Source organism: Anolis sagrei, chromosome 6 (genome assembly GCF_037176765.1).
Source record: "Anolis sagrei isolate rAnoSag1 chromosome 6, rAnoSag1.mat, whole genome shotgun sequence".
Classification (NCBI taxonomy): domain Eukaryota; kingdom Metazoa; phylum Chordata; class Lepidosauria; order Squamata; family Dactyloidae; genus Anolis; species Anolis sagrei.
Window position 1 is genome coordinate 101179429 of NC_090026.1, and position 13652 is coordinate 101193080.

At 39.2% G+C, this 13652-nt stretch overlaps 1 protein-coding gene across 1 annotated transcript; it reads right to left on the reverse strand.

Annotated features, from left to right (window-relative positions):
• Positions 1-400: 400 nt before the first annotated feature.
• Positions 401-12774, reverse strand: ASB4 (ankyrin repeat and SOCS box containing 4). Its single transcript, XM_060782230.2, has 5 exons — positions 12488-12774; positions 9821-10120; positions 4701-5191; positions 3002-3115; positions 401-1655 (listed from the first exon to the last, which is right to left on the reverse strand). Exons 1-5 carry the CDS (start codon positions 12663-12665, stop codon positions 1467-1469), a joined length of 1272 nt encoding a protein of 423 aa, XP_060638213.2. The 5' UTR covers positions 12666-12774; the 3' UTR covers positions 401-1466.
• Positions 12775-13652: the final 878 nt, after the last annotated feature.

Sequence of the window (13652 nt, forward strand, 5' to 3'; positions counted from 1 at the left end):
TAACCCACTGCACCACAGGGGGCTCCAATATGTATATACAAACAGAAATGTGACTTTTTACAGTTCCCAGAATCCATCAGTCAGTGTGAACTGCAGTTTTGAAAAGATGGTAACATCACTTGGAAGAATGGGTGTTTCTATGGGCGGTTTCCTACTGAGCATTGATGCTCCACTTCTTTTCACAATGGCTTCTGCATGACCCCGGAATTATTTTTTAACATATTTAATTTTATACAAACAAATTGCACAATTGTAAGATATCACCACTTTGCTATCCCTGTATTTTCTTCCTCAGCAGTAATTTTTGGAAATCCCATCTTTCCAATAGTATAAGGTCTCAGACTTCTGCAATTTCAAAGTTTTCCCTGATTTTTTCAAAAAAGAATGCGGAATCGGTGGGGACTGTATGTGCTCATGTATTTGCAGAAAAGAACAGGAATAAGGGTCGAAAACATAAATTTGTGAAACAAAACAATGGCTTTTCAAATGCAACGGGGTGATACATGTACTAAGACAACGATCCCTTCCTCTGCTTTCTGCAACTCATCAGATGGTTAGCTTCCTTCTTCCCTCCCAGGCATGGTGGCATCAGGGTTCACCTTCCACTCTGTCCTCCATTCACCTTCTTGCTAGAAGCAAATAGACTAGATCAAATGTTCCTCATCCTATTTCCTAAGTAAGAAGGAATAATCCTTTCATTTCACCTTGACCTCGGAACCCCTTTTGCTAAATCTTAGTTTCCAAACAGGAAAATATAGTGTGTTTGTATTTGAATGATAAGCTGTGTGAAACTGGTTGGCACTTAAGGCATAACACCTAAGATGATGCTGAGCCAGCAACTCTATTTACTTGCTATAATCACTAATCTAATCCATATATCTCTCCACAAAGCAGAACTACAAACTTCTTCAGCTCACATGAGATAATCTGGCAGTTACACTTTGTGGATGGTCAACTGTACACATTTTGGGGTTTCTCCAACTATGTTGACTTTTCTTGTCTGGATGAGTAGTAGGTTTTGAGCTACACATAAATCCATACTCAAATATAAGTATGTTACTACCATATTGCATCCCAAAGGTTATTCAAAGAACATAGTGGGCTTTAATCACATTCGTCTTTCATTATATTTATTTTCTGGGATCAATTGTTAAAGAAACCTGGACTTTACAAGAATGGGTATATGTAATTTAGTAACTAAATATTTTTTAAAGGAGGTGGAAGGGTTGAGTTCCATGTCTTGGTTCAAATCATAAACAGGGGAGGTAATGTATTATGAAATAGGTCTACATTTAGTGTGTAGTAGATCCAAGCCCTTTTTATGACCCAATTGGGCCCTTGGTTGTACATTTAGTCCAAAAGATTAAATTTCAGGTGAAGATGTCTTTGAAAACATTTTCCTTCTTCTACGTAAATACATCCCAGTTTTATAAACATAGGTGGCTGGCAAATATCTTCAATGAAGTTTAGTATATTATTCCTTCTGGTTGTAAAAGCAAATAATTATTTAGAGTCACTGGAATGTAAAAGGAAGGGCTCACTTTGCGGTATCTGCGGAAGAATCTCATTCGAATAGCACACCTGGCTAAATGCTTGAGTGACCGTGGGGTGTTTGCACATGCTTCAAAAAGGGATTCATAGAAATCCTTGTGCATCTGCAAAAAGAAAATGAAAGTATACTTTATGGTTAATGTCTCTCTCATGTGTGTAAAAGAAGCCATGTTATCATCTTATGGATGCCCTGCTACAATATTTTCCCACAAGCCTAGCTTCACTTCATTGAAACTGTAAATGAGATTGCAGTAGGCAATCATTTTAAATTTCCAGATCATTTCCATTTATAAAGCACAGATTGTGATTACATGCTTACCTGTGGACTCCCAACTACAAACTTTAGGAGATAATTTGAGTGGCCACATCATTGATCTACCTACATGCATTTTTTTATACCCAAGAAATTAATTTTCTGCTCTGTGAGATTGGTTGTTAAAAGGATCATCTATTAATTATTAATAAAAACCTTATAAGAACTAAAAGTACCAGATCTTGTCTGATCGTGGAAGCTAATCAGGTTCAGATCAGTTAATACTTGAATGGAAGACCCTCAATGAAGACCAGCTGGTTTTGTTGGAAATAGCAACCTTCTCCAAGACTCCCCTAGTAATTTGTTTTGTATATAATCCTGATGCTTACTGTATTGTATATGCATGTTGTGGTATGCAGCTTTCTTTCCCTTTACTCTATGTTTCTTGAGGTTGTGGGAGAGGCTGCAGACCACATAATCAGATCTGAGATTGCTCACACCTCTGTTGCCATTAGACTCTCAGATTGATAAGAGCAAAACAAAGATGCCTTGTGTTATCTGCACAGAAAAACTACTTCAAACTTATCTGTAATCGATTTATATACCTGTATGCTGAATACATGAAGGTTGTGAGTAAACCAGATCTGTTACTTTTAACAAAGTCTGCTTTATTTTTTGTCCCTTGAGAGCATGATATAGAAACAAAATGTTTTATGAGAGAGTAGATATTTTGGGGCACTGTAAAAACACTTCTGAAGAACTACTATATTTTGTGCATTGGCATAATCTCTGTTCATAACAGGTCAGAGACAACTAGTTATCAGTCTAACAACTCAAAACCAAATTGCCATGCATAAGTACATGTGGTTCTATACCACTGAAGAGAAGATTTTACGCAAATGAGGTCCTTTTTTTGGCTCTTCTCTGGAAGATCATACTTTTACAAAAGGTTATGATTTTCAAATGGTTTTGAATGACATTTTTCTCCAAAAGGTTATGGAGATTCTGGTTTTCCAAAAGGTTTAGCCTATATTTCAAAGGAAGGAACAGGCAAACCGCCTTGGCGTATTCCTTGCCTTAGAAAACCCTATGAAGTTCATGGGGTTACTACAATGCAACAGGCAACTTGAAAGCACACTCATGAAAAGTTATAATCAGATTTGCCATCAGTCATAGACAAAAACATTAGATGTTTACCTGAAAGACATCCTCAGGTATAGCTGCTCTCCATTTTGTTGTAGCCTTGATGTGCTCATATGAATTCACAATCACCTCAACTGCTCTTGGATAAGCACAGCAAGCTTGCAAAACCTGCTAATAGAACCATATATCATCCACCGGGATTATACATGTTCACTAAAAACATTTTCTCTTTGAAATTACTTAAACGTTTCTATTATGCAAATGGATAAGGAGCCAAACTAGTAGACATTAATTATTATAGATTTAATTGGTTTTTATATGGATTTTTATTATGTGATATTAAATGTTTTTAATTGAGATGTATGTATGTATGTTTATGGCATCTAATGGTTGCCAATCTGTACACCAATCTGAGTCACCTTTGGGCTGAAAAGAGCAAGATAAAAATGCTGTAAATAAATAAATAAATAAACCAATTTAAGTTGTAGTGTGCTTTTCCGATGGGGGAGGCTACCTTGGCTCCCATGTTGGGAAAATTAAATTGAAATACTCACTTTGGCCAAACAATCTAATTGTGAACATATCCATTTTATTTGGCCCCAGTTTATTTTAATATTTTCACTATGAACCCTGTTCTATATGTGAAATCTGACACTGAAACCATGCTGCATGTTTCACATGTGTTTTTAAGAAGTGAAAATGGAATATCTGCTTTGGCAAGGCACTTCTGCATCTGAAAAACATGACACTATGAAATTCTTTTGCAGAACAAAAATAACCTCTTGCTAAAAATCTTATCAAACCATGTTTTTGTAAAGAGGTTCAGGAGGGTAATACTGGAATAAGAACTTAAGGCACCTTATGTGGAGTTTTTTGAAAATGTGCATCCTGATATAATTATATTATGGTATATTGCATTTTATGACATTATATTAGGAGTCCCCAGTTGCACAGCGGGTTAAACTGCTGGGCTGTTGAACTTGCTGACCGAAAGGTTGTCAGTTCAAATCCAGGGAGTGGGGTGAGCTCCCACTGTTAGCCCCAGCTTCTGCCAACCTAGCAGTTTGAAAACATGCAAATGTGAGTAGATCAATAGATACCACTTCGACAGGAAGGTAATGCCGCTCCATGGAGTCATGCTGGCCACATGACCTTGGAGATATCTATGGATAATGCTGGGTCTTCAGCTTAGAATGGAGATGAACACCAACTCCCAGAGTCTGACACAACTAGATTTAATGTCAAGGGAAAATCTTTATCTTTACTTATTATATTATATTAATGTTACTATTAATATTAAAAACTGGTTTGCTGTTGTTATGGAACTAGTTCCCACCTACTCATCATATGTTATGTCCCTTAAACTACCATATTTATCCCATATGGAATGACAGATCTCAGGTGCAGATGCTAAAGATGAAAAAGGCATTCCTTTGCCTACCAACCATTAGAAGGTATGGTTCTCCCCACTGCCCATATTCAGTTTAACATGCAAATTAGCATGCAATCAGATCTAGAAACAAAAACTACTGACCTATGACCCAGCTCTATGAGACCCAGATGGCAGATCTCTTAGGATGACTTGCAAGAACATTTTGCAAAGCAAAGAGCATCCGCCAGGTTGGATTTTCTGAAATTAATTAGCTGAATTCAAGTGGGACAGGTGTTTCCATCTGTTCAGAGAATCAGAATTCTAACCTTCTCATGCCATTTCTCATTAAATAAATGCACATGCATATTGTATTTTTTTCACCTTATGGAATTGAGGAGGATATATCCTGGCAGCTCCATGATTTAAGAGCAGCTGGAAGCAAAGATGAGGCTGGGCACTCGGCCGCACCCCAGTCACTTTGAGGACGTACTGCAAGGGACCACATCCATTGTCATCCATGAGGTTGGCTTCAGCGCCTGCCTCTAGCAACATGTCCAATAATACATGGTCGCAGTTCCAGGCGGCTTTGTGGATGGGAGTCCGGAAATCCTCATCCCGTGAATTGACATCAGCATTATAGTCAAGCAGCATCCTGCAGATCAAGTGGTGATCTGTGCTATAGGTCTGTTCCCGGCCGTTAAGGGCCCAGTATGCGGCAACAGCCAGGGGGGTTTCTCGGTGCGCATTGACACAATCAACCAGAGCCCCGTGCTCCACGTAAAATGCCACCATTTCTGGGATGCCACAACGAGCAACTGTGTGGAGGGGAGTCTCTTCATCTTGATTGTTTGTTCTGATGTTCACATCGGCACCTGGAAGGAAAATAATCATCCAGCCAAATTGAATGTTATGGTAACAATCACTCCTCCTCCTCCTCCTCCTCCTCCCACCGGCTTCCAAATCTTGAACCAAATATACATACACACATGCTCCTTCGAAATCTGCTCCAGGAGTCGCCAACTCTCTGGAGTTAGAATGGGGATTGCAGAGTCAGGAGCGGAAGCTGGTAGAAATGTCCCAACCACAGCTCCAAAATAATATATAAGAGTGAATGCTTAGTTCATAGCAAATTTGCTTTCATGGCAATTTTCTTGCTCTTATGTCTTAATCAAATATATTTTATGTTCTATTATATGTATATATATTTATTTATGGTCAATGGCCAGTATAGAATCCCACCTTACAATCATCCATCCACATTAAAACAATGTTTGCATTAGGTTAGAATCTAAATTAAAATTTAATACAATTTAAAAGATATGTATAAAACCCTATCTGACTGGCATGTTCTTTCAGCGTAAACAGCATGGTGGTGAGAAAAACCTTGTGCTACCATTTTACTACAATAATATTAATATATTGTTGAAGGCTTTCATGGCTGGGATCACTGGGTTGTGGTAGGTTTTTTTGGGCTATGTGGCCATGTTCTAGAGGCATTCTCTCCTGACGTTTCGCCTGCATCTATGGCAAGCATCCTCAGAGGTGAGGATGTCTGCCATAGATGCAGGAGAAATGTCAGGAGAGAATGCCTCTAGAACATGGCCACATAGCCCAAAAAAACCTACAACAACAACCCAATATTAATATAAATTTGTTGTTTATGAAGGAGTAACTGATGGACAACAGAGCATAATGAAATCTGAGTTGGACTCCAAGACTGTATATTTGTTATCTGTACAAGTTTTGCTGCACACGTAATCACTATCATATATACATCATGAATTGGGCATTATGTCTTATAGAGGATCTATATTGACTTGCACTGAAATCTGCTTTTTATGAAAATACTGGTTTGTATTTTGGTTGAGGCAATATCACCATCTAGTGGACAGTATGTATCAGTACCACAGAAAAAAAATGATAAATCCCAGTTGCAACATTCACACTTGCCTCAGGCAGACAAGAGTTCTTTCTCCCTCCCTGGACATTCCACAGATATATATATCTAATTTGCCTAGTTTCCAACAGACCTCACAACCTCTGAGGATCCTGCCATAGATGTGGGTGAAATGTCAAGACAGAATGCTTCTGAAGCATGGCCATGCAGCACAGAAAACTCACAGCAACCCTATGATAAATCCCAGTGCTTGACATTGATTCCTATCTGAATATTAATTATGGTCAAAAGCTAAGCTGTCTCATTACTAGCTATGCAGTCTGAAAGATTACTTTATAAGACTAAACGTTTTCAAAATCATGCATCTTACAGTTCTAATAACCAAGTTGTTCTCAAACTCAATTTATGAGATAAAGTTCTAGAAGCTGGTATGACCAGCGATGAAGGATTATGGAAGCTATAGTCAACTTGTACAATTCTGGCACACAACTGGCTTTTGTATCATGGCAATGCAGTTTTGATGGACCTATCCTTGAAAGTTGTCATGAACTAAAATTGTTCAAGTAATATCTATTATTGCACCAAACCTACAAATAGCTTTTGTAACATCTTATTTACTTCCTTATTTGTGCAGTTGTTCTAAATACAGGGTCTGGTGCTTACTCACAATGTTCAAGTTTGGGGTAGAGTGTTTAAATGATTTTATGTATCTCTCTACTCTTTTTAATCCAACTCAGATAATATGTTAATATATTCTCCTTCTACTTTTTAGGATTGCCTCTACAGCCTATGGTCCGTGAACCACCAGTGGCCCACAAGAACTAAATTATGGTCCGCGGCCTCAGTGATACTACACTGTAGCAATGAGAGCGACTGGTCTTGTGAAACCCTCTTATAGTGCCGAGGCTTATTAAATATGGTTTTCTGTGGGCAAGCAGAGGACAACTACTGGATGGCATATGTTCTATATCAGAAACTAAAGCTGATGTGGTCTGTCCAATGCAACTTTCTGTATCAGCACCCCAAATAACCAAACCAAATCTAAAGTTAACCACAAACTGATTCATAACTCTTTTGGTACTAATGTTGGAGTGTGGTCAAAGTGGTCCCTGGTTTTTTAAAAAAAAAATGGGAACCACTGCTCTATAGACAAAAAATAATCTTGGACTGTTGTTTCCCATAGGGTGCAAAACCTCCCTTATTAGACAGAACTTGCACAAATGTTGTCAATTGTCTGTCTCAGTGAGAGTCATTCCATGCAATCAATATTTATGTAGAAAGTCAACACTTATACTAATGTAATTTTGATCCTTTGGACTTCCTCTTTTGATTAATACCTTTCACCTACTTTTCACATTTTATATTACTGCACTCCATTTTGGGAACCACTGCATTATAAGCCATGTCCTTATAACACTATGTAACAAAATTTGGGGAAAAAAATCTGTTCCTGATTTGAAACTGTTATTCCTGTTAAATTATGTGGTACTTACTTACTTGGAAAGTAGTTGTTATACTTCATTTTTGTGGCTGCTACAAAGTATTTTGAATTGGTTGAGACTGAGTGAGATACTCATTGAAAAGCTATAGCAAAGTATGCTGCAAGATGTCTCGCAAACACAAAGTGTTTACATTTTAATAAACTTTTCCCATGTTTTATGATAGAACCAATTAGGAAATGACATTCATAACCCAAGAACAAAAATTGTGTTACATAGTGTAATACTGACCATCATACCCTTCAACTGGCAGGTAATCCTAAGTAATTCTCCTTCCATCTCACTTGTTCACTTCCTTTAAAAGCTTTCCAGTTTCTGTTTCTTCATCTTAGCTTCATCTCAGCATCGGGACTTTGGTGCAGCTGGCTGAGTGTCAGCTGCATTAAGATCACTACTGACCAAAAGGTCATGAGTTCGAAGCCAGCCCAGGTCAGAGTGAGCTTCCGACCAAATTTGTATAGCTTGTTGTCAACCTTTGCAGCCCGAAAGACAGTTGCATCTGTCAAGTAGGAAATTTAAGTACCACTTTGTGGGAAGGCTAATTTAACTAATTTATGAGGCCATAAAGATTAGCGAGCATGCGGGGAATGTGGAAGTACTTCATCAGTGTCACAGATGGACAGCGAAGCCACAGCTCCCCTGGTGGCCAGAAAAAGCTGGAATGTTAAATAGCCTCTGACTGTCTGTCTATATGTGTTGTGTGTCTAAGGCATTGAATGTTTGCCTGTATATGTACATTGTAATTTGCCCTGAGTCCCCTGTGGGGTGAGAAGGGCAGAATATAAATACTGTAAATAAATAAATAAATAAATAAATAAATATTTCAAATTGCGTCAGATTAAGTTTCACACTACAAAAGCATTTTCATTTAGTTAACTAACAATGGGAAGAAGACATGAGATGGTGGAATCTTGCTCTTTCCTGTAGGCTCAGATGAAAGCAAACCGCTGTAGCCTCTCCTTGTTTTTGTGTGTTCTTCTTCAGTAATAACTGCTGTCATCGGCCCCATCTAGTAAAGGTAAGATTTCCCCTGACATTAAGTCTAGTCGTGTCCAACTCTGGGGATTGGTGCTCATCTCCATTTCTAAGCCGAAGAGCCAGCATTGTCCGTAGACACCTCTAAGGTAATGTGGCCGGCATGACTGCATGGAGCGACATTACTTTCCTGCCAAGGCGGTACCTATTGATCTGCTCACATGTGCATGTTTTCAAACTGCTAGGTTGGCAGAACAGCCCCATCTACACTGCCATATAGTGCAGTTTCAAACTGCATTATATGGCAGTGTAGATGGGGCCATCTTCACCACACTCAGATAGTGCTTGGCCACACATCTGTTGGAGCATAAGCAAAACATAGGCATAAGTTGCCCATGTTGTTCCACTGAGAACATAATGCCAGGAAGAATGGCATACTGCATGAAAAATAAACCCATTCCCCATTTTGACACACACACACACACCACACACACACACACCCTTTTCCCAGTCTGTTGATCTCCAGACCCTGGAAAATTAACAAATTTAGTTTGTCAAATAAAACTCCAGAAATAATGGTCTAAAATGTGTTTAAATACTCCCAACTGACATCATTTAAACAATTTCTTTAAATTACAGCTTTATACCAGAACAATCGAGTTTTTAAATCTGTCCTTTCAAGGTTGGTCACAAATCGCTTTAGAATGAATACTGTAAGGCATTTTCCATCCTGAAAGTAGGTCACTTGGAATATGTCATATTAGCTTAAACTACATTTTGGAGAACTACCATTTTTATATGGCTCATCAGAGTAGTAATCTTACTCCTGCTGTCAGCTTTATTAGCTTCACAGGAAATAACAACGGCACCCTTAATTTATCATTCTCCCAAGTTTAATAGTGTGCATCTCTGAGAGGTACACAACCAAATTAATGGAAAATATTGCCAGAACATAAAGACCGGTTTTTAAAACCGTCTCACCTTCCTTCCAATTCATAAAACCAAACCCACCCTGAAATATTATTTGCCATATGCAGCCTCCCACCCTAAAAGAAGAATACCCATGTACAGTACTTAGCCCCTATGTACCATGAGATGATACAATACAGAGTGTTAGTAATCGCACATACCTTTCCAGATTAACTGCTGTGCACAAGGCAGGGATAGCTTTGTTGTACAATAATGCAAGGGAGAAAGTCCACTCAATGAGTAGCAATTTGTTTTTGCTCCATGACTGCAAAGTATCTTGACACAATCCAGATTGGTGACTTCACAAGCGATATGGATTGGCGCTTTCCCATTTGGTCTACAGTTGATTGTTGCATTGTGCTTCAACAGGACCCTCAAGCTTTCCAGATGCCCATACAGGACAGATAAATGGAGTCCAGTTGCCCATGAGTGTTGCATTTTATAACTGGGCAGCCAATATCCTGATTTAAAAAAGAAGAATGTTAGTGTTGTTAGCTGCTTTTGATCTCTTTTTAGAAAGACAAAGTGTGCTATAACAACAACAACAACGAGAGGGAGAGGAGAGGAGAGGAGAGGAGAGGGAGGAAGGGGAACTTCCAAGGAATGGCTGCTGATCAGAGAGCAGTGATCACAGAGTACAAATATTCATCTATATGGTCTGGGAATGTGAAATATCATTAAATCACTGAATTTAATAGGATCGAATCCAAATTTAGTAATGTTTAAGGACAGTCAGGTCGCTTCCACACAGCTGAATATAATCCCACATTATCTGCTTTGAACTAGGAGTGTGGACTCAGATAACCCAGTTCAAAGCATATATTGTGGGATTTTCTGCCTTGATATTCTGGGTTATATGGCTGGGTGGAAGGGCCCTCAGACTAAAATCAAGTGAAAGTATAACCTGGAAATCTAAAATATTTCCAAATCTAAAACATGGCCATGTGGGTGAATGAAATAATGACATATTTGCTTTCTAATGGTTTGTTTATTTATTTACTCTATTTATATCTCGCCTTTCTTTACCCCAAGTAGTATTCAAGGGACCCTTTCACGCAGCCTTATATCTCAGAATATCAAGGCAGAAAATCCCACAATAGCTGCTTTGAACTGGGTGATCTGGGGGCCCTTCCACACAGCCCTATATTCCAGAATATCAAAGCAGAAAATCCCATATTATCTGACTGTGGACTCAGATAACCCAGGTCAAAGCAGATATTGTAGGATTTTCTGCCTTGATATTCTGGGATATCGGGCTGTGTGGAAGGTCCCTGAGAGAGGGTAACTTGTCTTCATTGAGCAGGAATTCTAACCCTGATCTGCAGCGTTTGAATTTAAGCCTCCGCACCACACTGGCACTCCTAACATGCATATGAAAAAGAAATGCATTTCGTGATTATACAGGGATCCTGTTTTAAAGTTATCACATTATATATGTATTGCATATGCAAATACAGGCATTCCAAAATCAGGGAGGGGGGAGGAATCTAAAACCCAAAACACTTCTGGTCTGAAGCAATTCAGATGAGAGACACTCAACCTCAAATCAGCATATTTCACTGTAATCCAGAAACCAGGAAATACTCAATAAAAATACAAAGCTGTGTTCTTTTCACAATCTAGACACCATGCTCCTTTGATGCAGCCTAGAATCGCATTGGCTTTTTGAGCTGCTGCATCACACTGTTGACTCAAATACAGACATCACTGCATGCTTTCCATTATCCTGTGCTATGACTTCAATGTGGGAGAGCCGCAACGTGCTGTCATGGTGACAGACGGCTTCACGCAGCTGCTGTCAAAACAGTATGTGCCCAAGCTCTGCATTTAGACCACAATTTGGGCACTATGGCCTATGCTACATAATCACATCACCTTCACCTCTAGCCACAATTTAGTTCCTTTTAAATGTGACAAGAAGAATTATACTATGCAGCTGAGAGCATGGGCCACATCCTGGGCACAGGTTTTCTGGTTTTTGTTGAGGGGTTTTTCATGTCAGGAGTGACTTGATAAACTGCAAGTTGCTTCTGGTGTGATAGAATTGGCCGTCTGCAAGGACGCTGCCCAGGGGATGTCTGGATGTTTTGATGTTTTACCATCCTTGTGGGAGGCTTCTCTCATGTCCCAGCATGGAGAGCTGGAGCTGACAGAGGGAACTCATCCACGCTCCCCCTGGATTTGAACCTCTGACCTGTCAGTCTTCAGTCCTGCCAGCACAAGGGTTTAATTCATTGCACCACTAGGGGTTTCTCTGGGCAAAGGTGTGAGATGGCTTGTGTGGGGAACTGAAGCAAGGACATGGCAAGTTCATAAGAAGGTTGCTTGTTTGGATAGTTGACAAGCCCCACATGAATTCTGCTCAACTTCTGATTTGACCTATATTGCAAAGACAGCTTTAGCAGAAAACAAGTGATCCCCACTTGGGGTTAAACTTTCAGCATATTTTGATGTTGCCATTGTTCAACACAAATTGATACACTTAATGTCAATCTTCTCCATTATCTTTGCTAGAGTTAAGAAAAGTTTGGACTACAACTCCCAGAATTCTCAGACAATATATTGCTGCAAAACCTGCCTTGTGCAATCCATGGGAGTGGGACACCACCCCTTTAAATGTTTTGGGTGGCAGTTCTAATTTATCCAGGTTTCGTCCTGAATGCTAATCTGAACTCAACCCATAACAGCAACTGTACCAAACATTCTGGTTAATCTGATTCCGATCCAGTAAATTACATTATAAGATACTTCCAGAGCATAAATGCAAGTAGGCTACAAACAGCCAATTTGGTACAAAAAGCTGATATGCTGCTGGTGTTGTTTATTACCTTGTTTGTAGGAGGCCAAGAGCAGGTTTTCATCTTCCACTTCAAATACCGTGTCCACATCTATTTGTTTTTCATTCAAAAGCTCCTCCAGAGTTTTATAGTCATTTGATTGCAGGGCCTCCAAGAAAGCTTTCTTCAACAACTTGGCAGCTGCAGCTCGGGTCACAGTTTCTCCCATGTCTTTTTTCCCCTTTCTTGCGAGGGGTATATCACGCTTGTTTTCAGCCGCAAAAGGTGTATGTTTATAGTCTACGTAAAGGGTTGTCCTAATTCCTCCAGCCTGTAAACTTGAAGGTAATTTTAACCCTAAGTAATGCTGATCTGCTGGTTCTATTTATATAAAAGAAATATCAGCTGCTCACTCCTACTACATGCTTAATTCTGCCAAGGGGAACCCAGGCAGATCTATGATGCATTGCCAGTATTAAAAAAAAACTGCTGAAAGAATTAGACCGTGCTATCGACTCATTCATCAAAGCTTCACCCAATACAAATATGTTAAGATTAATTTGAGGAAGCTCTCAAGGATGATATCATTTCTCAACCAAAGCACTATAGATTTTTATTGCTGGAAAATGAGGTTGTTGGAAATTTGGCCTAGTTTTCCCACTGAGAATAAGGGCCTCGAAACTCCTCTGCAGATTTCAGGGGTTTCAGTTTTCACAGTGTAAAATTGTAGTTTGAAACTACACTTTGGGGTCAGTGTAGACTTGAGCCCCATCTACACTGCCATATAAAATCCAGATTGTCTGCTTTGAAATGGATTATATGGCAATGTAGACCCATATAATCCAGTTCAAAGCAGATGTTTATTTATTTATTATTATTTATTTATCCTATTTATACTCCGCCTTTCTCAGCCCCGAAGAGGACTCAAGGCAGCTTACATATAGACAATTATTCAATGCCTTAGAGCAGTGTTTCTCAACCTTCCTAATACCACGACCCCTTAATACCACAACCCCCAGCCATAAAATTATTTTCATTGTTACTTCAAAACTGTAATTTTGCTAGTGTTATGAATCATAATGTAAGTATCTGATATGCAGGATGTATTTTCATTTGCTGGACCAAATTAGGCACGAATACCTGATATGCCCAAATTTGAATACTGGTGGGGATGGTGGGATTGAGTTTGTTATTTGGGAGTTGTAGTTGCTGGGAT

What these genes read in the sequence shown, in the direction of transcription:
- ASB4 (XM_060782230.2), bottom strand. Translation starts at nt 12,665, where the DNA reads ATGGGAGAAACTGTGACCCGAGCTGCAGCTGCCAAGTTGTTGAAGAAA. An exon ending in CTTGGCCTCCTACAAACAAG is followed by an intron (nt 10,121 to 12,487) that starts GTAATAAACAAC and finishes TTTTTAAATCAG; the next exon opens with GATATTGGCTGCCCAGTTAT. An exon ending in ACAGCAGTTAATCTGGAAAG is followed by an intron (nt 5,192 to 9,820) that starts GTATGTGCGATT and finishes TTTTCCTTCCAG; the next exon opens with GTGCCGATGTGAACATCAGA.